Source organism: Leptonotus elevatus, chromosome 18 (genome assembly GCF_054856555.1).
Source record: "Leptonotus elevatus isolate MCC_2025b chromosome 18, RoL_Lele_1.0, whole genome shotgun sequence".
Classification (NCBI taxonomy): domain Eukaryota; kingdom Metazoa; phylum Chordata; class Actinopteri; order Syngnathiformes; family Syngnathidae; genus Leptonotus; species Leptonotus elevatus.
In genome coordinates, this window is record NC_141256.1 from 9,434,400 (window position 1) to 9,460,170 (window position 25,771).

Genomic DNA, 25,771 nt, shown 5'->3' on the forward strand with positions numbered 1-25,771 from the left:
AGAATGCACCATTTTACAGGTGAAATCAAGTATTTTTTTTCTCATTACAATATGTGCTTTGCACCCCCACTAGTCTAAACCGTTTTCTGATTAACATTGCTTTTGTGGAAGACGAGTTAAGCAGCAAAAATTACCCGTTTTTTATCCATTTCAGAGGGCGTCCATTTTGTCAAAGCTTGAGGGAGGACTGGCTGAAGCTTACCATCGTCACATGACTAAACCCAAAAACCAAATCAGCCATATTTGCTCAGTACCTGAGCAACTGTGATGTCATTTTCAGCAAGTGACAAAATGGCCGCCCCCTGAGATGGATAAAAACAGGTGGATTTTGCTGCTTAACTCATGCTCCACAAACGCAATATTAATGTTTAGACAAATGGGGGCGCATAGACATAATTGTATTACTTTTTTTTTTTTTACTCAACTTCCCTTTTAAGCAATTTGATTAAAAAACGTTAGTCGGAAAGCATAGTTGCCGTAGTCATTTCTTAACTTGCTGTCGCAATATCAATCAAAAAACAATGTGTTCACGCCATATTTTGTAATGTTTGAATAGAGGTGAATTTATTGTGTTATTTTATCTTCCAAACATTACATGACATAGGAAATTATGCTATTACGCTAGCTAAAGAAAGCACCTTCTCAATGTAATTTCCTGTTTAATGAGTCTATAAAATCTCAGTAAATAGAATCAAAGATTTTCAATTACCAGTACAATAATAAATTCCTCAAGCAGCGTCCATGAAGCCTTTTAGGCGCCCTTCTTCCCCATGCCTCATTTTTTTAATACTGTAATGCACCATTTCCCAACAATTCCCAACAAGTCATCTCACAACCCCATTGCTTATAAATGAAAACAAACACCACTATATATTAATACGTATTTTATTATTAATCCACGTATCATAAGTAACGTAAGTTACACTGTACTAACCCTTGAATGCGTTTACGAGGGTCATTCCCACGGAAAAGTTGAACACAAGATGCAGTGCAAGTGGATATAAACAACTTTAAAGATATATTAATGATTTGGTTTTCATGCTGTGACGTGAACAAAAATTTAAAATAAAAAGGTCTTAATAGTAATGCGACACAAAAAAAAAAACTTGCAGCATTTCTTTTGGCCAGATCGAGTTTCCAATATTAAATTCTGTAATTAAGTGTTCATTGAGTGTCTGTGAAGGTGTGTTTCATAGTACAAAAGACACAAAGGCCACTTGCTCCCCACATGGGAAGCACATCTGGCGACTGTGACAGAGACGTAACATTTTTATGATATTGACCATCTTTTTTTCAGTGTTCTGTCAATTAAGGGCAATGCCATAAAGTCTTTAACCGCTTTAGCAATAAAGCTTACATACACTACTCACAAAGAGTTAGTGGTATTCCGCTTTCGGGCGCAATTTGAGGATGAAATTAAATGGCAGTTCAAACCTTTGCAGGTAATCTTAATTAAATTAAATTAAAATTTTTAAACATACACCTGTTCACTTGCAGAAACATGAATTCAATTTGACTTCATGGGCCACATAAAATTATGCTGCGGGCCGGATCTGGCCCCCGAGCCTCGGGTTTGACACACCAGTTGGAATTCAAGAGAGGGATGGTTAAACTAAATTTTCCTGTGCAGGTTTGGTTCATCCTGAAATTTCCCCCCAAAAGATGAATATCTAACTTTTTTTATGGAAAAATATTTCTCAGTAACCAGCAGTGATGGTTAAGGGAGAAGAACATCGTGTGACTGTAACGAGGCCGGTTGTGAAACAACTTCAAAATCTCATGAACCGTTTGGAGGCACACACAAAAAAAAAAAATCCCTTTCAGTACCAAACAACAAACCATGGACGTGAGCCGTTTAAAAAAAAGCACCACAGAAAACGTGGTCTCAGTTCTCAGTTTGGCGTAAAAAGCTACACCTTCTGCGGCTGCGCCTGCCGCCGGCCCGACTTCACCCGGCTGCGGGCGTACACTCGCAAAAAGAGCGCGAGGAAGACCACGCCCACGCCCACGCCGCCCACCGGCGTGACGGCGTGGCCGTAAAGGAAGCAGGAGAGGAGGATGGCGATGGCCTGCCGCAGGGTCATGATGATGGTGAAGACGGCGGCGCCGAACTGGTTGATGGTGTAGAAAATAAAGAGCTGGCCGCACGCCGAGCACACCGACAGCAGCACGGCGTGGAAGGCGAACTCCGAGTGGCGCGCCATGAACGCCAGCGAGTCGAAGAAGGCGCCTTGCTCCAGCAGCGAGAAGACGGTGAAGAGGCAAGAGAACAGGTTGACGCCGAACATCATTTGGACCGAGGACATCTTGTATTTGAAAAGGTTGTCCTGCCAGTTGGACGTGAAGCTGTCGAAGACGATGTAAGCCCCCAGGATGACCACCCCGCTGAACGTGGTGACGTTGGACCAGTGCTTATCGGAATCGGCGCTGGACAGCAAGAACATGCTGACCCCCAGCGAGATCAGCGCCGCCGTCAGGTACTCCCAGTACTCGTAGCTCTTCTGGGAAACCATCTTACCCATGAGCATGACGGGAATGACCTTGGAGGCCTTTGCCAGGACCTGAGTGGGGAAGCTGATGTACTTGAGCGCCTCGTACTGGCACCAGCTGCTCATGATGTTGGAGAGCGAGGCGAACGAGTACTTGTACATGGGCGTGCCGTGACGCGGCTGCTTGAACAGCAGGCACCACAGGCCCGACACGGTCAGCGCCAAAATGCGGTTCATGAAGACCAAAAACTGAGAGTCCTTGAATCGCTCACCTTCTTCCTCCGGAGTTGAGGCGCCGTATGATCGGGTCATGACCCTCTCCTGCAGGACCCCCCATGTCAGGTATGACGCCTGGCGCAGCAAAATAACAAAGTGATTCATTTTAGATTTCGATATCTATGCATTTTATTTATATTTTGGTATGTTCCGTGGTTTTTCTTCTTTTCAATATGTTCTACGGGCTCCCACTAGTTTAAACACTTTGCATTCTGATTAATATTGAAATGAGCAGCAAAAAAACGCCTGTTTTAATCCATCTCAGGTGGCAGCCATTTTGTTTTTGCCACCGAAAATGACATCACAGTTGCTCAGGGCTCATGTTGCATTCAAGAACGGTGGGAAGTCGGACTTTTCAGACCTCATACCAGGAAGGGGTGCCTTTGAACTCTGAGATCCGAATTGCGAAGTTGGGGGAAAGAAAAAGGACCGACCGTTGCCGTTTACAAGATTTTAAACAAATATTTATTCATCTATTCATTGTTACTTTCATTTTGTTATTTGACATAGCCAACATAACACAATGTGATTTGGACTGACTACCTTAACCAGCACAACAACTAAATTTATCGGGATCAGCCATCTTTGTTGACACTTTGATTTCAGAACCGCGACAATCCAAGTGGGATAATTACAACTTCCCACCTTCCTTGAATGCAGCATTAGGTAACGACCCGTCACGGCTTGCCTGTTCTCTGACTTTGGTCACGTGACGTGTGCAAGCTGAGCCGTGATTGGTCATTACCAGAGTCCTGAGCTGGTGGCCATTTTTGTGGCAAAATGGCCGCCCCCTGGCCTGAGCTGGTTAAAAATGGGTGGATTTTGCATATCGCGTTTAGACTACTGGGGCAGAATAGATCATATTATTATAAAGAAAATTCTCTCAGAAGTGCACTTTACGTGTTTACATATCATTGTTTCATGAAACATTGCAATGTTATAACTCATTTTAATCTGACATATGAGGTACTGATTTTTGTTTACGCTACACTTCTTCGGTTGAATTTTGTGTAGTTGCCATGCAAGTCGTTAGTATGTTAACAACTCTAACTGAAGTAAATTGTGTCTTTATTTTAGTGCAATAACTCAGGACTTTATATAAGCAAAAGACCTGATACCAAACTGCCAATGTGCTCACTCTTAGCTAAAACAAACATGAAACAATCCTCCCTGTATCTGTGCAAATACAAGCATAAGGATTCCAGGATCATAAAAGGATTAGGAAAGAGACTCATTTTCAAGTTGACACATATTTATTCTTGTGTATTTAATGGGAGGCTCCTCACCTGAAGTCCAGCAGCACAAAAGAGCAACCGAACGGCCTGTCGCAGAGACGAGCCCGAATCCCCTTCGTTCCTGGATATGACCGACACGTCGTCCAACAGGCCCGTCTTTGCCTCAGTTCCAAACACACACGCCTTGATGACCGGATAGAATACGCCACTGCCTGGAAATAAGTCAACAACCGCATGAGGTGTCGACTCAAAGCGGAGAGCCATCGCAGTAAACCAGATAGAGCCTCACCTGTGTCCAAGTAATTGGTGCGCCTAAAGTAGCGGATAAGGAGGTAGCCGGGGATAATGATGGTCGAGTATCCCAGAACGTTGACCAGGAAGCGAAAAAGCCACACATCACGCCAGCCATCCAGTAGGGAAGACTCTTCTTGCGTAGTGACCGCGGATGGCAAGAGAAGCAACACCAGGGCGGGACAAACCCTGTGAGGCAATCACACAGGAAAAAATATAACTATATATTAAAAAAATATATATATATTGAAATTTAAGTGCGATACATTATTGAACCTTTATTCAAGTAGAGCTGGGAGACAGAATGAGAAGCCTGGTGGCTTGCTAATTAGCGCCCTGAGTTTCTTAGATGGTAAAAAAGCAAACATGATAAGCTGTTCGGAAAATGGATGGATGGATGAATTAATTATGAATGAAATTTCTGCCTCATTTTTTTTATGACCACTCAGAGGCTACTGTATTTTAATGTTGATCATGATGGCGGTACTTGGAGAGCTAAGCCCCCCCCCCCCCCCCCCCCAGTGGTACTTGTAAAAGTTGAAAACATACTAGTCTACACTATGCAACAAGTTGGAATTAAAGTAGCAATGTGGCAGCCACCCTTGTGGAATTTTCTTTGAAAAAAAAAAAAACGTCGAATGAGCATTTAAAATACCTCCATAACAAATAAATTCACACAAAAAAGACTAAATATATAAATATAATATATATGACTAATTGAGTAAAGCACATAAGTGATGACACCCCTAGCACATGAATGAAGGTGTGATCGTTTGCCTCCGTGGCAAAGTGATCGGATCCCATTCGGGGTGAGGTCCAACTCATACAGAGCGTCTTTGTGCACGACTGGGCTGTGGCTTGGACTGCCAGGAGCCCACTGCAGCAAGACCTGGACCAGAACAAGCAGGAATGCTGTGCACAGGTTGGCTGCAGCCTTGAACTGCTTTAATGTCTTATGAAAAGAAAATGACTATAAATATTTTTTTCCAGACTCAACATTTACTACCTCATTTTCTTTTAAGGCTATGTATTAGAATACCTTTATATAACATTCTGTAGAAGATGCTCTAATGCAAATTTGGAAATAGTGGGATCCTGACCTTGCCTTTGAAACAATGTTGCAAAATTCAAGCACCAACATCAGCTCTCATAATCATAATCAATCAAATGTGACATTACTGGCATCTCTTAACGAAGATTTGGTCTTCACAATACATTTAACATCATTCTAAGTGGGACAGCAGTGGAAATGTAAACATAATGATGACAAAGAGAACTACAACGAATTGTACTAAAACGTCAAAATATTTTATACATAATTTATCTTCAAAAGAGACGAACTTTGCTAATGGTCCAACATTACCTTCGTGAAAAAGATGACATTTTCCCCCTGTGTGGTCCGACACCCGGCGAAGCGCCGACACACTCAAACGCCGAAACGGAGCATAAAGTCGGTCCGTCGGGAAGACGGAGGCAACCTAGCAGGGTTTGTTTTCTTCGGGGCGAGCTGCTTTTAGCCTGCTAGCTTCAACTTCTGATGAAAAGCCGATGTGTTGACTCAAACAGGAAAAGGCGCCCTCTTCTCAACATCCCCGGTTGCAGATGATATGACGTTTACATAGCGCCTCCTCTCGCCGCGGAGGAGTCATTGCAATATTGCTACTCGAGGCTGACGTGTTTTTTAAGCACTCGAAAAAACTAAATCCACATCACGTTTAACATGACAAGTTTCACGTTTTAATTACGCTCAAACATGAAACCTATCATGCAAAAACGTGAAATGTATGTAAAAACGTGATACATAAAAAAAACGTGAAAATATGCTTGATGAGCCTCACTCGTAGAAAAAATACAACAAAAAATATTTATGGAAAACAAATAAAAATAATGTAAACATAATTCTCATTTTAACTGTATCCATTACGATTTAGTTGAATTGGTAAACGTTAACTGTATCCATTACGATTTAGTTGAATTGGTAAACGTTTGATATGTTCTCATCGTTTACAATGAATCAATTCATTAGTGATTTATTGAAGTCAACTTGACAGCTTAATCAATGCAAAATCATACAAGACACATTTGTGCTCATCATGGTTAGAATTATAGGCCAAAGTTTTAGCAGTCAAGGAGGCCCATATTAGGAGCCTATATTTTCACTAAAAGAAAAAATATTATTTTGAGCATATATTTATTGAGCAAATAAGATTTGCAAAACATTGGGGAGTTTTTTTTTTTTTAATCTTGGTCAATAATGTGAACTTTTTAAACCAGTTATTGTTCTGTACAAGCTTCCAGAAAGCTTCATTGCTCAAGTTTACTGTGTTGAAATCTTGTGTCATTCGGAAGGTCACACGTGGAATCCACTGGACATGATTATAGCCCGAGTACAAATATTATGAGAACGTTTGGTGAGCTCTTCCTTAAAATGATGTGCAGCAGTGATGGAAAAATTCATCTTAAAAAAAAAAAAAGTCAGTTGTCACAGAATCACATTCATACAAAAGGGACATGACACAATTATCCTTTCATCCATTTTATTACAAAATAAATGAGCATGAACTTATTTTCATCAACTAATCTGGGCAATGCAATTAACACCAAATAGTAAAGCAGAAACAATTTGCTGTCAGAGATTACACTTCCATGTGGAATTATGCAGCTTTATAGCGAAAAGCTATGCTTGAAAAAAAGCAGCCAAACAAATTAAACATTGGTGAAATTTAAGAAAGAGGGGGGAAAAAGCTATTTTAACTTTTAATTACTAGCTGTTGAAAGTGTTGATGAGAAAGAGGTAGATCTTTTTTTTTTTTTTTAGAAATCTTAATGGATATCAAGCTGGTTGTTTTCTCAGTGTTCAGATGATGAAGCAGATACTGGAGACAGACTTTAAGTGATGCAAACATTTCTCTATAGAACATATAAATACAAACTTAATCACAAAGTACTACAAATAGTACAAATTCAAACACAGTTGCTAACAAAAACTTGTGGCCATCGTACAGTAAGCCCAACTCAGCAGGAGCTCAAAAGTTCACACCAACCACTGACCTCCCCGAGATCTGAATGTCATCAAATGGAAACAGAGCCAGAATCTGAAAGACACAAAACAGCGCTTCAGCAATACCGTAGTGTGATTGGACGCATTTTACAGCGTTTATTCACTTACATCGTTGTTGCCGTCGGCCAGGTCCAGCGCCGTCTCGCCCTCCACGTTGCGCAGCATGGTGTCGGCGCCGGACTGGCAGAGGAGATTGGCGATGGCCGCGTCCTGCCTCCCCACGGCCAGATGGAGCGGCGTGCAGCCGTTGAACATGGCGGCGTCCACGTTGGCGCCGCCGCTGAGCAGCAGCTTCACCGACGCCGTGTCGTGAATCTCCACGGCGAGATGGAGCGCCGTTTTGCCGCTAGTTCCCTCCTGTAATGGATAAATATCTTCACAAATTAGGCAAATCAAGTATCCGAGTAACTTATATATTGTTACAAGTAAACCACAAAAACCCAAAACAGCATACCAAGAAGTGGGGCTGGACGATTAACCGAAATGTTATCGCAATTCCGATTTTGGCTTCTCTCGATCATTAAAACATCAAACACGATTAATGTGCGGAACGCTGCAACGCATTGACAAGTTCCCTACGTTGTGAAAGGACCCTGAATGCAACATGTAGCTAGCCCGGAGCAAACCAGTACGCAAATCAGTAGGATTCTGCCGTCCCTAAGCGTCCTTTAAGCTGTTTAATGACACTCCAGGTGGAGTTAACTGTAAAACTAAACACACGATAAGAAGAATTACATACAGTTTGTATAAATACAAAACATTATTAGTTTTTTTAACACATCGCGAGCCTAGCGCTAATGCTAATGCAAGTGTATGGAGGATCCCATTCAAATGCTAACAGGAAGTTAGCATCAACTTTGGAAGTAATAGTCCTTCAAATAACAAATATTCACACACAAATGTTGTGGTAACACATACCCACGGGTAGGATAACATGACTCAAAGGCACAAATTCAAACCAATTTGTGAAAAACAAGTTATAAGAGGCCAATATGCGCGGGAAAACCCAGTATTTGTTTTGCAAATACTGTTTTAGTACACAGTATTTTTATTTTACTTTTTTTATTGTAATTTTTTTATTTATTTAAACATTCACAGAATGTTTCCCTCAAAATTCTAGGAAACATATCCAAGGAGTTTTTTGTTGTTCATACAATCCCTGAGGTCCCACGTTAGCCCCCAGACTTGTGAAAATAACACAAAATAAAAATAAATTGATAAAGAAGGAAATGTAATTCTTAAGTTTGAAAATGAAGAATGAAAATGCGGGAGGCTTGAAATTCATATATTTATAAGGTTATGTTATATCTAAAAAAAAGAATATTGTTCAAGAATAAAGAGTTCAACGTAAAGGGATGAATGGGCTATGATCATAGTTTTGAGTAATTTGAGTTTTAGCAGTTGAAAAAAAAGTATTACGTTTTAAAATCAATGAATAATGGTTTGACTAATCGTGATTTCAATCTCAATCAACCAAGAAGACATTTGTAACACTGACCTTAACATTCAGGTCAGCGCCCTTTGCCATCAAGAGTTTCATAATCTGGTGTTGCCTGCTGAGCGCTGCCAAGTGAAGACAGGCAAGACCTGCAAGTGGATTGTTGTGGTTTGAGATGTGGAAATTCAATTTTCCCAAATAACAAAAAGGAAAAAAAGCCACCAGATGAGCTACATTAGCAAACACGACTCTCACCTTTCCAGTTTTGGGTTTCCAAGACCAGGGCCAGCTTGCTGGGGGACATCTCGCTGGGGGACATCTCGCTGGTCATCTCTGCGGCACAAGAGGTCAGGCCGTGATGGCAGGCCACGTGGAGCGCTGTGTTTCCATCCCGGTCCTGTAGCTCAACGCTGATGCTTTTGGCCACTAGACTTTTGACCACTTCTGTCAGGTTCAAGTAGGTGGCTAGATGCAAAGGACTCTGCAAAGAATTGGCATTAGAAATGTCGCCATTTGGCCAACAATGATGAATAACAGAGATTTCTGTTGTATAAAACATGAAGGATCATGCCGTTATGACAGCATAACTAGGCAACGTGCGTGGGTGGTTGCCATAAATAAAAAAATAAAAAAAAACAGGTTGATTTTTTTTTTTGTGTGTACAAATGTTAGCATGTCTTCAAATGACTACTAAGAGGAAATTAGGCAAGCAAAGTGGATTGGGCTCAGTGAGTCATTGCTGAGTATTAACTCTGCGAGGTTTCCAATGGCAACCGCTGTCACTTTTCTCGCAAATAGGCAAGAACCTGATCAAGACAGTTCTGTAGCACTGTAACAATTCACTACGCAGCTTGCCACGGTTCTATTTCTACAGAGGAAGAGCACGGGAGTTTCCACTGAAAGCAACTAGTGAGCCAACACTAGTCTGGAACCACCTACAGGGACGTCCCAAAGGGAGGCTGGTCTTGACTGTATATAAAAGAGGAACAATAGTTCTCTGGAAAGATAGTTTAAAAAAAAAAAGGCAAAAAAAAAAAACAACACTTCCATAGTCTACAGCGGCCACCCACGAAAGAACATACCTGATACAAATAGTTCTGGATGTCCAGGACTTCTTTTGGGAATAGTTGGATTAACTGCTTTGCAATGAGTATGTCCTCATGGATGATGGCCAGGTGCAGGATTCTACACAAGTAGCAACAACAACAACAAAAAAAAAGCCTGTCAAACTTACTCGCAATTCATTCAAACGTTAGCAGCATAATATTTTTTTTCAAATGAATAAAGGATGGAAAAAAACATTTAATAGCACCAAAAAAACGGAGTAACCTCAAAGCCTTGAAGGGGAAGTTGTAGCAAATTAAATGTGTTGTTGTGTGCAAAAGACAGGAAATGGAACCAAACATTAGAGCTTAATTTAGACAAAAGAACAAGACAAGAATTTGAGACACACAAAAATGCTTTTCTGCATAACAATCACAAGCCAAAACGTTTAGTGCTTGCAAAACAGCAAGTCAAGTTGCAGATACATATCTTGTTTTATTTAGTTTCAGTTAAGCAATTGTGCATGGCAAAAAAAATAAAAATAAAAAAAAGAGAGAAAGAAGTCAGGCCTGCCTGATTAAATGGGCAATTATGGCCCTTCAAACATCGGCGGCCAAAATAATCAGCTTATGTTTTCCATGTTTTACTCTGAACCATTTACAGTTTTACACACAGCTCTCATTATTTAGTACACATAAATCGATATATCATAACCTATAAAATATATATTCATTTTGATATTGCGCGTGTGTGTGTCTTCACTGGGAGTGCTGTTCATGCTGTACACAACTTGGCCACATAGCAGCCGTGTAGTAGTTATGGCGTAGAAGAAGATAGCGATAGAGTTTTGTCAATATAATGTTTTTTTTTGCAGCGTAGTAAGAGCAAATGCCTGTAAACACCTTCAAGATGTTTTTGTGTGTTTAATTTGTGCGTTAAATATGACAATTAATAACACTAATTATGACAAGGATTAATGCCCTTACAACATACATTGTGCAAAGAAATGCAATCTGGGAAGAGCAAAGTTTTTTTTCCCCATATCTAATGCATTTCAAAAAGTATGAAAGAAAAGTACAAACTATATCGCTAATGCATTACATATAGAAGACCGCAGACGAGTGGGTCAGCCATGAGGACGTCTGCAACAAGACATGACTTCCTGGTTTGAGTCAGCATTTGATGAATAAGTACCACAAAAAAACAAAAAAAATCCCACAGAGGAAAACTGAAGTCTGCATGACTTTTAAATTTGAGCTGCAGCGCATTTTTGTGCGCTTCATGAGTCTCCTTCCCGTTGCAAATATTGACACTACGCGCGTGTGAGTGAAACCGCTTCGCATGGCATCATAACTGATGAGCATCAAGCGGAAACAAAAAGGGGTCAGACGCACAACAATAATTCTGCAACTACATTGACTGCTTGGAATATAGTCTGCCATGTCAGCGAGGCCGACTGGTGACATGGCAACGATGATGGATGACATGCGCACATGGCCTACATCAAACCATAATGCTGTGTGTGTGTATGTGTGACAAACTACAAAAGTGCAGAGTGATAAGAAGAATCAATAAAAAAACAACAACAACAAAAACAGAACCAGTACTGTGCTATCTTGATTAACAAGTTTCTTAGATAAAATACAGCCAATCCACGCTCACGGCGCACGCTTTGCTTTGTCTGCTGCGTGGGGAAGTCCAGGCCTCGCGCTTTCACTTCTGTTTTCTTACTTAAGAGCTTCATAGCGGTCTGTCTGCATGCATGGCAAGTCCACTCAGTATATGAAATCCCCTACATTACCAGCATCAAGGGCAAGATGGGCTGCTCGCTGATATATTTTCAAATAAAAAGGCGACTGATACGTCGGAAGAGTTAACAGTAGTGAAATCGGTTTCCCATTCAAATCGATTGAAACGGCATTATTCCCTCCCATCCTACCTAAAACACTACCATTTTGTTTGCAACAAAAAAAAAAGCCACTGTATTTAAAAAAAAAAAAACATGCATACATTGTGTAGTATTTGTGTCTTTATTGTGTGCCTTAAAATGGGTGTGACCTATTAAGTGGCATGAGTAGCTGGACTCAAGATGGCTAGTTATTTCTTTATGTATCTGGGCATGCGACAGCAGCTCCTTTCCACTGCTTTCATTTTGTATTTGTGTCTTTCACTGTGCCGCTTCCTAAAAATCTGAAAGTTCATAGGTAACTGCGGCTCTCCTTACCCACACACAAAGACATCTTTTGGCATGCGAAGCAGCACTGTTGCATCCCGGGGCAAACACAAATCGAGCACATAGATTGAGAGACAATTGTGACTGGGGCCAATGCCCCTCTGGACCCCCACTTTTGCACACCACTGGAGAGTATTACACTACTTAAGTTATAATTTTTTTTCTCTACACTTTACTCCAGTACCTGAAGCTCACCCGTAATGCTAATTTTGGCTCATAAACATGAATTAGTAACAACAACAAAAAAAACACATGAAAGGACTGTTTTTGTTAGTTGCAAATACCCATGATGAACCCAAGACTGATAGGACACTGCAAAAATTGCGCCATCTAGAGGCGGGGAGCAGCACATGCGTTCCATCTGAGCAATTTGATTGGACTCAAGTTTTATGATCAACCTGCAATGGCATGCATGACATGATTTATTTGCATAATCTCATCTGCTACGTTTAAAAAACAATCGGACGTGATTTATTTGCATAATCTCATCTATTTCGTTTGGAAAACACAATTAGGAGAAAAGCTGCTTTGAGTTATTGTTGGTTATGTGTTTTGCGCGTAATGCGTAAAAACAAAAAAAGGTAAAAACGTTAAAACAGGTGTATCCAGTGAACATTCATTAAAGCTTCTTATTTATTTCATTAACACCACGTGTTTAATTCTCATTTGAAGTGTTTATAAATTCTATAATCAATCATGTAAACTATATTTGCTGACCATGTGTCACTTTATTTACCTATATATTCGCCCTAATTATTTATTTTTTAACTTACGTATCTCCATCTTCCGTAATGGACGTGATAATGTTCTCCTCCTGTTCTGAGAGTCCAGAGCTGGTCTCCGGTGCTTCCTCGCTGTCCAACGTAATGCCCTCGACTATTTCTGCCAGGCTCTCCACGGTCAGCGACGACGACCCATAAGCCGAATCCAAGCGCTCTTCCGCGGCTGACAACTTGTCCCTCGGCCCGCTGCGTTCCTCCGATTTCAGTATGGAACAGTAAGAGTTAATGCCCGAATCCACACGATTCTCCTCCAGAAAATCATCTTTGCGATAATCGCCGCTCTCCATTGCTCGTTTTTACTTTCCGGATACAATTCAAAGGCTGGCGGGTGTCGCCGCCGGAGACCGGGACTCCGAGGACGGAGAGTCCGCCGCTTGTGGAAAGAGCCGAGGGATAGAGCTGGAGCCTTTCATGCCACTGGACGACTAAGGACGTTCGTTAAAGGCTACGGTTCCTCGCTTGTGACGTGTTGTGCTGGTGGCGCCTTTGAAAGTTTCGAAGCTCATTAAGGGAGGCGAGAAGCGAAGCGGCTGCCTGTCGTCGAGATATCCGGTTAGCGGGGCGAGCTGCGCCGGGCGGGGAGCTTATGAGCAACGCAAGGCGAGAAGGGGAAGAGACGCGACATGTGAAGAGTTGAGCTGTTTTTGTCACGCGGGGAATCCCCGGTGCCAGACTGCTGAAGGGTGGGTGTACAACTGCGCATGCGCACTAAGCAGAGTAGAAACTGCTAGTCACGGTACTTTGGACCTTGCTAGCGCGGTGGCAAAAGTACAGATACAGCACGTGAAAACCAAAACAAAATTGGTAAAATTATAAGTGAACAGTTAAAATGCGAAAGCACTCACTTTTTTTTGGGTTAGTAGTTTATTTTTGGTTCCAGGTTAAAGTTAATATTTGAACTCCCAAGATAGTGTCTTCAAAAACAGTACAAAAAGCCCACGTTTTCACAAAGCTATAAAATTACAAAGAAATTGTGTTTCTTTCTGAATTCACATAACATGGGAGGATGATATTTTGTGGTCGCCAACTTAAGCCCTCACTTTTTGTTCCTGTGTCATTGCCATGGGTATTTTGCTTTGTAATTTTATTTGATTCAGTTATGGAAGAAAATATATCCCATCACCCAGTCCCAGTCGTGTATTTTTCAAAACCTGCCATGAAGCAAAAGGTTGGTGACAAGAACAGACAATTTCAAGAAAAAAAAGGAGACGGAATGTTTTTTTGTTTTTGTTTTGCTGAGCACCCAAACATGTCTTGAATGCAGAGAAAGTTGTGCCACTCAAGAAATAGACATACACGCTAAGGAGTATTCAAAGTACCAGGAAGTATTCAGTGCTTTATCAGTCTAAAATGTTTTATTTCTAGAACATTGCACACTCCAATTTGTACTGAATATATTACATTTTTAGGTATTTGTTACTTTTTATTTTCGCTAAAGGCATATTGTGAAATCTAATTGCACACTTCTCCTATCCAATAGGCGCAGGAATAACAATGATTTCCTGTTCTTGCTTGAAAATGCTTATTGTGGTTTGGCCTTTAGAGGGCTCACTTACACAGCCGTACAGACGGAGCCAGATTTATCCCAAATATTGCCTGACAGAGGAAACATTATTGCTGCCAACAGCCACCATCTGTTTTTATCTACTGTTATGCTTGCTTATTTTATTTTATTCCAGGAGGTGGGCATATGCTGCCCATATAAAACATGCACATTGACCTTGCATTTATCTTACTGTTTTTGCTCACACAGCAGATATTGTCATCTTGATTCCAACCCACTGATTAGCTCCTCACACAATCCGTTTGCTCTCCTACCATAAGGTAAAATGTCCGGCTGCATCAGAGCCAGAACCGCAGGGTTCGAGCTTCTTTTCCCCAAGCTGTCAGAAATCATGAACATTCCGCAATGACTTGTCCTTTAAATGTTTTTTTTAACACTATAATAAACCCGAGTTATAAGACTCTTTGTTATGTGTTGTAATGCTTACTTGTATATTATTAAGATAACACATTCCAACTTTGGATGTAAAAGTATGAAAAATATCTGTCATAAATAACAACATGCAAGGGACTATTACGACGAGGGCTGCACAATATATGGAAAAATATTATTATCGTGATAATGAAATGCTTCTCAATTATATTTTTGTTACGAGCTCCCTCAAGAACAACATATTTTGCGCCCCCCAACTCTCAGCCGTGACTATAAATAGTATGATTTGTCTATAAAATAGATGTAAGTACACCTAACACTCCTTCCCCTCTCTGACAATGAAAGCGTCACTGCCACCTACTGTAGTGGATGTGCAATTACACTTTGTTCTAGTAGGACAAAAAAAAAAGTTCCCTGGGTCAAACACGCCGCTCTCCTGTTTGAGAAGGAGTGCGATAATGGCATATTTACAAAGACATGCAATTAAGACTTTCAAATTGATTTTATTTTTATTTGCTTTTATTAGACTTTGACCAATAAGATGTAATTTTAAAAGTGCATCACCATTTAAAAGAACAGTTTTTAGCGGCATTATGGACTAAATAACTTTCAATATATACATATATTGGCCTATAGAAAATTGTAAGTTACTACAATTGATTTGATATTTTTCATGCGGCAAATGAAAATGTAAAAAAATAAAATAAAATATCGCACTATTGATGCCACAGCATTCGACATGCATATCGCATGTTTTTCCAAATATTGTGCAGCCCTATTAAAGAACTTCATGGTAATGGTAAAAAAAAAAATATATATATATATATATATATTTCTATTAGGCTACTTCCTGTATGCACTTCCCAAAGAACACTTCTTTTTTTTGGGGGGGGGGGGGGGTCATTAAGTTTTTTTTCCTTCCATTTATACAAATTAAAATCGACGATTGTAAGGTGTGTGGTACCTGCAGGTGTGAGTGCGCCAAAAAAGGAAGCGTGGGGTGTTCGCTTCCGCTGTGGCAGCTCCGCCCCCGCGCGGACGTGAGACGTGCACGCGCATCGTTGTTAGGTGGCGTGGAGATGTCAGCGCACACGTGCCCACCTTCTTTGTCCCCCTTCACGACCACAACTGGGAACTGGAAGCTGGCCCGAACCCGACCGCCGCCTTTGTCGTTTCCGAGCATCTCTTTGAAGTGCTCTCGTCTCGGCGTCCAGACGTCGCGTCGCTCGGTTTCCTCCGCCACTGTTTTCGTCTTCCCTGGCCACCTGGGAAATGTTTTTGTTTAGCCTTGGGGTTCCCCTGGCTGAGCCGCTTTGTCAGGTGGCTTCCCCATGTGTTTAGTTTTTTGGGGGGGGGACAACACCCACCCGCCCACCCACGCCCCTTCGTCCCATCCCAACTGCAGCTCCATGCCCGATTTCTTTTGTCATCATGTCCCCAGCATCGGCCGCGGCGGCCAGTGAAAGCAGCACCTGCACCGTTGCCCCCGAAGAGGAGCCGGAACCGGACAGTCCGAGACTTGAGGTGAGGTGCGAGGGTTACTCGGGTTTGTTGTTTGGATCTAAATGGAGCGGAAATTGAAGTGATCTTGATGCACCTCATAGGCTGGTGAAAATAATCAGATGGTGGAGAACTAAGTGGTTTATTTTTTAATCACGAGTGATTTTGAGCATCAGCGGTGTCCAAAATAGGGTTCAGGGACCACTTGCAAGTTCTCGCTTGACTTTGTGCTATACATTACAAGCATTTTAGTAGGTGCTCCTTTTTTTGTTAGCTACAGCATTCATCAAGGAGTATAGAAATTTAATACATGGATATAATAGATAATATACAGTAATTAACTCATTGACGGCTATAGATGTCAAAAATTCATTTGAACTATTTCTATTAGTTTAACATATGTTTCCACTTTTATTAACAAGAGTATGAAAATCTAGAATTGTTTTGTACATTTAGAACAGATGTAAAATTTGTGATTAATCGTGAGTTAACTAGTGAAATCATGCGATTAATTACGATTAAAAAAATTAATTGCCTGATGCCCCTAATTTTTAATCATCTTTAACTTTTTTTTTATTTTTATATATTTTTAATTTTTAATCTTTTTTTTTTTACAAGGAAAAGATGATTAAAAAATTAGGGGGGTCAGGCGATTACAATTTTTAATCGTAATTAATCGCATGATTTTACTAGTTAACTCACGATTAATCACAACTTTTATATCTGTTCTAAATGTACAAAAAAAATCTCAGTGAATGAGTTAATGGTCCACCATTTGCATCCCACATGCTAACCACTATACACTATTGTTCCACATTTATCTATTTAAAAAAAAAACTATTCTGTGTCCAGAAGCAAGATGTTGTATTCATCCAATTGCAGTGAACATAAACAGGATTTAAGTTAATCAAATATAAAATGATGGCTCAGTCAAACTTGTAACCTCGACATATCCATTACACAAGAGGGCTTTTTATATAACGTAGCGGGTCTTATTATGTCAAGACAAAGTGTCTATGAGTGTGAGTGCGGCACTTTAGCAAAGGCGTCACATGGATTGTTCGCTATTGTAAGGCTTTGAAGGGGATATGTATTTTTTTTTAATAGGAAATTCATGATGTGTGGATTAAAAAAAATAATAATTCAAGCAAAATCATCCTTTTGTAATAATTGGAAAAAGCTAATTTAAGACTTAAAAATTTCCATAGGTGAGTCAGTATATATATTGACCAAAAATAAATTGTGGTTCACCATTGAACTTCATATTCCTTGTATTAAAGATGGCGTTAGTCATGCATATTGGCCAAGCCCCCCATTTTTCTTGAAAAACAATTAACTGCAAGGAGATATTGTGCTTGCTGACAAGGCGGTTGATGACAGGGTGGACATTTTTGGCACGTTGCATTTAATCAGCACATGGTAGATCGTCACTAAATAACATATTAGTAATATATGTAAATAATAATAATAGCAAGCTGACTGTGTACTGTATTGTTCAACAAATCTAAGCTTTTTCATATCAGCTGATATTTCACAATAAAAACGGATATGTTAAGCTTAAAATCCAACTACACACTTTGTATGATGAAAACATAAAAATTAAAATAGCAAATTTCAACGTTTCAGCCTCCATTGAAATGGGAAGTGCTGATTTTAAATAATTGAAAATTATTTTGTTTTGTTTTTTGTTTTAAAGGGGCAGTTACCCCATAATGACAGAGTGAACAGCAATTTACATGCAAAATGTGGTTTATGAAAATATGATCGGTTTGTGCTCGTTCCGTCCACATGCGGTGGACAAACCAATGGTTACAAAATAATCGAGGCAGTAACGAGTAGCATGAGCCATAAACTGTGTCATGTATTGATCGTACGTGTAGAACATGCACGGATAGCGATGAGCAAATGCAGTGGGTTCTCATCGTCTTAACGGGGAATTTCAATGTTGGTGAGAAGCGTTAAGTGTTAACATGTGTTATCGATGCTCGCCTGTCACCTGAAGTGCTGCTGATTGTTGGGTCCACTCCGACGCAGGGTTTGACCTACGACACTTGTTAAAAGCAACCTTTAAAAAAAAAAATAATAATAAATAAAATCATAAACCCCTTATTTCCACTTTATTTCCAGCTCGCCGTTTACTGTTGAATGACCATAGCAATAATCGGGCCTTCCTGGGACTTTTGAATCCTTGCCAGGTTTGCAAGGCAGCCTTCCCCCCAAAAAAGCGTGACTAACTCATGATCCAGGCACAGGGCTCGCTCTCCCCCCCGGGGCGATGAAGGACGCCACCAGCTTTATGCTACACAGTCACTCATCAACGGCTTGGCATTGAATATGGACTTGAACTAGCATGCACATTGACTTCACACAACATGCAAAGTCAGACAGACACGCATTGCGCACCAACTGGAATTTCTGACCTGATCATGGGCTCGGAGTCTCTGCATTGTAACATGTACAGGCTGCGTGACGTGTGACCACTCATGCATAAACTATGAAAAAGCACTTACAACTTTGAATTTTGAATGAATATTTCATGTGCACAAGTCTCTGATTTTGGGGCCATTTTTAGCTTCATCAAGGTATTTTCTCCAACTATGTCACAGATTTATTTATTTATTTATTTATTTTGCTTTGTAATGTAATGGGCTTGCACATTCTTAATCGCTAAATACAATAGTTGGATGGGTGGTTATTATTATGTTTCATCTTTACACGTTGTCACTGCTATAACTTAAAACTGTTCTTTGCATAGTAACATCCTGAAAAGTCGGGCAAAAAAAAAAAACTATGTCTAAATTTGGTGAATTTAATATTTTTTCACAAATTGGTTAAGTCTCCATGTCGGTCTGTTTTTTTAAACATTATTTTCCAGTCTTAAGTATTGAATTTCTTTAGTTTTGTTTTTACTTCTGCAGTGGATTTTCCCAGAATTTTTTTGTGAAAACTTTATGGACCTTAATTGAGCCAATAAGACACATACCTAGAAATATACAATGTTAATAATGTATAAAATATAATATACTAGAAAAAAAATAACTCATGGCATAACTATCAAACATTATTCACTGCCAGCCATTTTAGAGCATTTTGACATTTTCAAGACTCACCGGATTTTGTGTTCAACCATTTTATATATTTAGGCTTTACATGATCAGGGGTTTTCAGCCGATCACAGAGTTTGAAAAAAAAGAAGAAGAAAAGATAACCAATCTCTGATTTGATCAGTAGATGGAGCAATACATCTATTTAGACAACTTTTATATTTACTCTATACACTAATAGTGAAAACAACAACAACATATAAATCACCGCAATGGAAATGCATGGGGGGGGGGGGGGGGATCTTCAAAAAACATTGATAGTTATTGATCGATCGGACTATTTAAGACATTAAAGGTGAAGTCAATCCCCAAAAATGTTTTTGACAATAACGTGTTATATGCAGTCCTAAAAGTCTAAATATGGTATTCTGTTTAATAATATGTTAGTGGAATAAGAGGTAAGCAGCAATATCCAGTCATTTTTAGTTTGCCACTTGCTATCGACTAAAAATGACATCAACATTGCTAAAGTCTTTGGTAACCAATCACAGCGCAGATTCAGAAAACAGGTGAGTTCCGATTGGTCGTTGCCTGAGCAACATTGATGTCATCTTCAGTTGACAGCAAGTGGCAAAATGGCCGCCCCCCTGAAATAGTTAAAACGGCTGAATTTTGCTTCATAAGTCGTATTCCAAAAATGTGATATTAACTCATTCACTGCCATTGACGGTTATAGACGTCAAATATTCATTTGAACTATTTCTATTAGTTTAACATTTCTTTTCCACTTTTGTTAACAAGAGTATGAAAACCTAGATTTTTTTTATTGTACATTTAGAACAGATATAAAATTTGTGATTAATCGTGAGTTAACTCATGAAGTCGTGCAATTAATTACGATAAAAAAAAAGTTTTTATAATCTTTTCTTGTCTTTGATCGCGTCAGGAGATTAACATTTTTAATTGTAATTAATCGCATGACTTCAATAGTTAACTCACGATTAATCATAAATTTGATATCTGTTCTAAATGTACAATAATTTGTTTTATGTTTTCATACTCTTGTTAACAAAAGAGGAAAAAATGTTAAACTAATTGAAATAGTTCAAATTAATTTTTGAGGTCAATAGCCGTCAATGGCAGTGAGTGAGTTAACCCGAATGTCACATTTAGACTAGTGAGGTTACATATAATTGTCAAGAAATGTTTAAGGTTGACTTCCACTTTAAAGTTGATCACAGATTTGACATAAAATGCAAATTACCGGGTGATCCTGATCCAGTCAATCAGATCAGTGTAATGTCTACTGTACACAAAATCTACCAAATGAAAGCACATTTTTACCAGGAGCAAAAAAAAAAAAGTGTCAGTTTCACAAAATGTAGCCATGGACTCACAAACTGTGCTCTCATTCCTAAAATGGGGCATCGATGCCATCTACTGGTGGTTGTGCATAAGCAAAGTTGTTTCCATGTTTGACATTTTCAATTTGATACACACAAGATAACAAATGTCATCAACTGACCGTGTTCGTCTCCTCTTGAGTGCAGCTGCGGCCTCACAAACAGTCCCTGCTGAAGTCCCTGTGCCGGGAGACGCACTGGAAATGCCTGCTGCTCTCCCTGCTCATGTACGGCTGCGTGGGCGCCACCGCCTGGTGCCAGGTGACCACCGTCACGCGCCTCAACTTCGACAGCGCCTACAAGGTCAAGTCCATGATGTACCACGACAGCCCCTGCTCCAACGGCTACATCTACATCCCCCTCGCCTTCCTAGTCATGCTCTACGTGGTCTACCTGGTGGAATGCTGGCACTGCCACACCAGGAACGAGCTGCATTACAAAGTGGACGTGGACAACGTGGCCGATCGGGTCCGGCGGATGACGCAGGCCACGCCGTGCATCTGGTGGAAGGCGATTAGCTACCACTACGTGAGGAGGACGCGGCAGGTGACGCGCTACCGGAACGGAGACGCCTACACCAGCACTCAGGTCTACCACGAGAGGGTCAACACGCACGTGGCCGAAGCGGAGTTCGACTACGGGAACTGCGGGGTGAAGGACATCTCAAAGCTCCTGCACGGTTTGGAGTGCTTCGCGATGACCAAGCTGAGGTTCACAAAGTGCTTCAGCTTTGCCAACGTGGAGTCGGAGAACTCCTACTTGACGCAGCGGGCCGGGTTCTTCACGGAGAACGAGGGTCTGGATGACTACATGGAGGCCCGTGAGGGGATGCACCTGAAGAATGTAGACTTTAAGGAATACATGATTGCCTTCACTGATCCACATCACCTTCCCTGGTACGCATCGCAGTCCACCTTCTGGACAGCGGCTGCGTTGACTCTGTCCTGGCCTTTACGGGTGCTGATCGAGTTCCGGACCGCCTGCGTCCACTACCACGTGGAGAAGCTTTTCGGTTTCGACTATGTGCCGGCGTCGCCTTCAGAGGAGCGCCCTTATTGCAGGCTAGTGTTAATTTGATCAGTCATTTTTAAATTTGGTCTCAAGTACGCTCTTTAGTTAGTCAACCTCATCCCGTTTTTATTAAGTCAACTTTTAGTCGGCTATAAATCTAATATTTAGTCTTTATTTTAGTCCAAGAAAACATTTATTCATCCAGTTTTAGTCAACAAAAACGTTTTAGTCTAGTTTTCAGTGTTTCCCACACCATGTTAATACTTGGGCGGGCCACCACCCAAGTAGATTTCAAGAAAATGTAATTTAAACAAAATATATATAATTTATTTTTTAATGTGTCGCGACCAGATATACCGCATGTAACATGGCCATAACATCGCCGTCACTCACTTGTGGATCATGAGGTTAGAGGAGACGCAAGTAGCAGGACTGGGAACACTTCCCCTCTACCCCGAAGTCCACCCACCCAAATAGATTTCAAATCTGTGGGATCTAAAAACTACTTCACGTAAAATGTTCTCTCATCTTTTTGATGAAAAACAACTTCATACATTAGGGGTGTTAGAAAAAATCGATTCGGCAATATATCGCGATATTACAGCGCGCAATTCTCGAATCGATTCGATATGCGGCCGAATCGATTTTTAAACATACATTTTTTATGGGAATATTCAACAAAACGTCTTACTTAGGGTTAGGATTCACACATAAAGCATGAAAGAATGTTATATTAATGGAACATTAAGCCTTAATATTTTATTTCAGTGCTGTTCAAAACATGAAACAGACTGCAACCTGTTTGTTAAATGCAGTGGCTCAGTTATAAGCCAGAATTTTCAGATAAATGCATTTTCATACAAATCTTACAGTGTACATGTACAAGTTCACTGATTAGTATTTTCAAAATTTGAGTAAAAAAAATGTTTGCGCAATAATAAATTTCTAGATTTGTATCGGGATTAATCGGTATTGAATCGAATCCTATGAATCATAATACGAATTGAATCACCAGATACTAGGCAATTCACACCCCTATCACACACAATTACTGTACAGTATATCAAGTGGCTACTATGGCTCCATGCTATGAGCTAGTAAATTAGCCAGCATTAGTTAGCGGTCGGATTAACATTATTGTTGGAACATTATAGCCGTTGGATTACTGTTACGTTATAACTATAATTAATTTTTTTTAATCTTTCACCGTGAATCCACCTCCTGTCTGTCCCATATTTACAGGGGGTGTGTCACTATGTGTCACATGACAGCGTCAGTGACGAGATTTTACAAAACGATATAATTTTCGTCTCTTAAATGCATACTGATTTAGTCCCAGTTATTGTTTATTAATGAGCGCTTTAGTCGAGTCTAGTTTTCGTTTGGTGAAAAATGTGTGTCGCCGAAAATATTTTTGTTTACTTTTCGTTAATGAAATGAACACTATTGCAGGCACATCCCGCGGGTCAACACCATCGACAGCACGGAGCTGGAGTGGCACATCCGCTCCAACCAGCAACTGGTGCCCAGCTACTCCGAGGCGGTTCTCATGGACCTGGCCCAGCTCTCGGGCAGCTGCCACAACTACTCCGTTTGTCACCGCTACGGCAGCTACCGGCAGAACTGCCAGCGCTGCCACCGCGCCATCAGCAGCTCCTCCATCTTCTCTCGCAGCGCCCTGAGCATCTGCAACACGGCAAGCCCGCGCCTGCCCTTCAGCGCCAGTCGCTTCTCGCTGAGCCGGCTGTACGGCTCCAGGCGGAGCTGCCTGTGGAGGAGCAGCGGGAGTCTGAACGAGCCCCCGAGTCGCCCCACGGAAAGCACGCGCTGCTTGTCGGACCAGCAGAACGGCGAGGAGAGCCCGCCGGCTTACCAGGATGCGCTCTACTTCCCCGTGCTCATCGTACACAACAACGAAGGCTGCCTCAATCACAACCATCGCTCCCTGCACAGAAACGGCTCTTGCGTGGAGACTTCGCTATGACCCTTGCGCGGGATTATGCTGAAAAATAGAAGGCAGGAACTTTAGGATGTTATTGTTGGTTCATAGACTGTATTTTGTCAGACATCATCTAAGGATTTGTTGTCATCATAAAGCATTTCAATAACTGTACAGAATAGGTCAATGTTTCCCTACTAATATTGAACCGAAGTACATACTGTACCTGCAAAATCGTCACTTTTCAGGACGCGCAGACGTGGCAAATCCAGGTCCAGAAAGTAAAAACCCAGCCACAGTTTGGCTTTTGCCCCAGGTGCTAGCTAGCGGGCTTCCTAGCTAGCGGGCTTCCTAGCTAGCGGGCTTCCTAGCGAGCTCCCTGGGTGCTCGATTACCTGCTAGAGAGCTAGCTAGCTAGCACAAGGGGCTAAAGCCAAACTGTGGCAGGGTTTTTACACTCTGGACCTGGATTTGCCACCTAAGTTCAGGAGACCCCATAAACATGTTGTTTTCAACTATTAACATTGTATCATCAAACAGAACAAGCCATTTTCAACACTTTAGATTGGTCAATCAATCGTAAAAAGGACACCTACAAAAAGTATAGATTTTTGAAAAAAATATTAAATTTGCCAAATTGTGACTTACGAGGTTTTGGCCCAACGCTAGCGATATTTACACCATAACACCTGTTTTCTGTTTGGTCAGCAAACTGAGCCATGATTGGTCATTACCTACTTCCTCAGCACAGGTGATGTCATAATTTTTTTTTTTAACTCATTCACTGCCATTGACAGCTATAGACGTCAAAAATTCATTTGAACTATTTCTTTCAGTTTAACATTTTTCCCACTTTTGTTAACAAGAGTAGGAAAACCTAGAATTTTTTTATTGAACATTTAGAACAGATATCAAATTTGTGATTATTCGTGAGTTAACTCATGAAGTCATGCAATTAATTCCGATTACATTTTTTAATCGTCTGACGCTCCTAATTTTTAATAATCTTTAATTTTTTTATTTTAAAAATTGCGTCAGGGGATTACATTTTTTTATTTTAATTAATCGCATGACTTCAATAGTTAACTCACGATTAATCACAAATGTAATATCTGTTCTAAATGTACAATAAACATTTTTTTCTAGGTTTTCATACTTAAACAAAAGTGGGAAAAAATGTTAAACTGAAAGAAATAGTTCAAATGAATTTTTGACGCCTATAGCCGTCAATGGCAGTGAATGAGTTAAATGTATTGATTCTACAAGAAAAATAATGACGTTATCAAATTCATTCTGGACAAAATATTTTTTAGTTTTTACTGCTGAAAATGGCTCAATGAGTCAAGTATCCCTTCAAGTAACATTTCAATTTCAATTTCAACTTCAACTTTCAATATGTAAAAAGAAGTTAACCAAGTCTTACCTTTGTGAATGACAAACGTGTTATGCAAAGGATACTGTCATCCTTGTTCATACTTTACAAGTGTAAAAGTTGACCACAATCAAAGAACCTTTTAAAAACAAGTAATGTTTTGGAAAACTTTCCACACTTTTGAACAAATTCTGAAACATATGACTTAGAGCTATCTCAAGAGATTCCTGAAAATTCACTTCTTTGACATATTAAAATCGGCAAAGAGAAACAAATTGAATGCAGGAATGAGTGCAACATCAAAAGGCTTCCTGAAGCCTGATAACGATGCAGAATATATCCCATTAGCAGAAATGGTTCGCTTGCGATGACATTACACTTCCTGGCTTGGTAAATATAGCAACACGCATTATTAATAATTCAGCAGAGGAGCGCTAAAAGGACACAAGCACTACACTCGTTTCTTCAAGGCTTTCACACTAGCTGTACATTTTGTATAAATGCCAACAGCACACTATTAAAACCAAGTAAATGTTGAATTTAATACTTGGCAATATTTATTTATTTTTATTCAGCCTACCTCTTTTTTTTATTTAAGTGCCTAGCAATTGAGCTATTAGCAACAAACATTTTAGTTTACACTTGTGTGTCTATCTGCATGTCCCCCCTTTTTTTTTATTTATTTTTTATGATTTTGGATACAATGAAGGTTTTTCT

General features: G+C 40.3%; 3 protein-coding genes across 3 annotated transcripts; 1 reads left to right on the forward strand and 2 right to left on the reverse strand.

The window, feature by feature from the left end:
• Nucleotides 1-867: 867 nt before the first annotated feature.
• slc35b2 (solute carrier family 35 member B2) lies at nucleotides 868-5,880 on the reverse strand. The gene is made up of 4 exons (XM_086060398.1): nucleotides 5,655-5,880; nucleotides 4,290-4,480; nucleotides 4,052-4,212; nucleotides 868-2,840 (listed from the first exon to the last, which is right to left on the reverse strand). The coding sequence occupies exons 1-4, from the start codon at nucleotides 5,672-5,674 to the stop codon at nucleotides 1,911-1,913; spliced, it is 1,302 nt and encodes a 433-aa protein (XP_085916524.1). The 5' UTR covers nucleotides 5,675-5,880; the 3' UTR covers nucleotides 868-1,910.
• A 931-nt stretch (nucleotides 5,881-6,811) lies between these two features.
• On the reverse strand, nucleotides 6,812-13,550 carry nfkbie (nuclear factor of kappa light polypeptide gene enhancer in B-cells inhibitor, epsilon). Its single transcript, XM_086061879.1, has 6 exons — nucleotides 12,841-13,550; nucleotides 9,873-9,975; nucleotides 9,046-9,271; nucleotides 8,851-8,939; nucleotides 7,461-7,709; nucleotides 6,812-7,386 (listed from the first exon to the last, which is right to left on the reverse strand). The coding sequence occupies exons 1-6, from the start codon at nucleotides 13,134-13,136 to the stop codon at nucleotides 7,318-7,320; spliced, it is 1,032 nt and encodes a 343-aa protein (XP_085918005.1). The 5' UTR covers nucleotides 13,137-13,550; the 3' UTR covers nucleotides 6,812-7,317.
• Nucleotides 13,551-15,812: 2,262 nt separating this feature from the next.
• Nucleotides 15,813-23,940, forward strand: tmem151ba (transmembrane protein 151Ba). The gene is made up of 3 exons (XM_086061100.1): nucleotides 15,813-16,309; nucleotides 20,880-21,793; nucleotides 23,196-23,940. The coding sequence occupies exons 1-3, from the start codon at nucleotides 16,217-16,219 to the stop codon at nucleotides 23,725-23,727; spliced, it is 1,539 nt and encodes a 512-aa protein (XP_085917226.1). The 5' UTR covers nucleotides 15,813-16,216; the 3' UTR covers nucleotides 23,728-23,940.
• The last annotated feature ends 1,831 nt before the right edge of the window (nucleotides 23,941-25,771 follow it).

What these genes read in the sequence shown, in the direction of transcription:
- tmem151ba (XM_086061100.1), top strand. Translation starts at nt 16,217, where the DNA reads ATGTCCCCAGCATCGGCCGCGGCGGCCAGTGAAAGCAGCACCTGCACC. An exon ending in CGGACAGTCCGAGACTTGAG is followed by an intron (nt 16,310 to 20,879) that starts GTGAGGTGCGAG and finishes TCTTGAGTGCAG; the next exon opens with CTGCGGCCTCACAAACAGTC. An exon ending in GAGGAGCGCCCTTATTGCAG is followed by an intron (nt 21,794 to 23,195) that starts GCTAGTGTTAAT and finishes ACACTATTGCAG; the next exon opens with GCACATCCCGCGGGTCAACA.
- nfkbie (XM_086061879.1), bottom strand. Translation starts at nt 13,136, where the DNA reads ATGGAGAGCGGCGATTATCGCAAAGATGATTTTCTGGAGGAGAATCGT. An exon ending in ATTACGGAAGATGGAGATAC is followed by an intron (nt 9,976 to 12,840) that starts GTAAGTTAAAAA and finishes CTACTTGTGTAG; the next exon opens with AATCCTGCACCTGGCCATCA. An exon ending in TGGCCGACGGCAACAACGAT is followed by an intron (nt 7,387 to 7,460) that starts GTAAGTGAATAA and finishes TGTGTCTTTCAG; the next exon opens with ATTCTGGCTCTGTTTCCATT.
- slc35b2 (XM_086060398.1), bottom strand. Translation starts at nt 5,674, where the DNA reads ATGTCATCTTTTTCACGAAG. An exon ending in ATGTCATCTTTTTCACGAAG is followed by an intron (nt 4,481 to 5,654) that starts GTAATGTTGGAC and finishes ATTGCCTCACAG; the next exon opens with GGTTTGTCCCGCCCTGGTGT. An exon ending in TTTGTGCTGCTGGACTTCAG is followed by an intron (nt 2,841 to 4,051) that starts GTGAGGAGCCTC and finishes TTGCTGCGCCAG; the next exon opens with GCGTCATACCTGACATGGGG.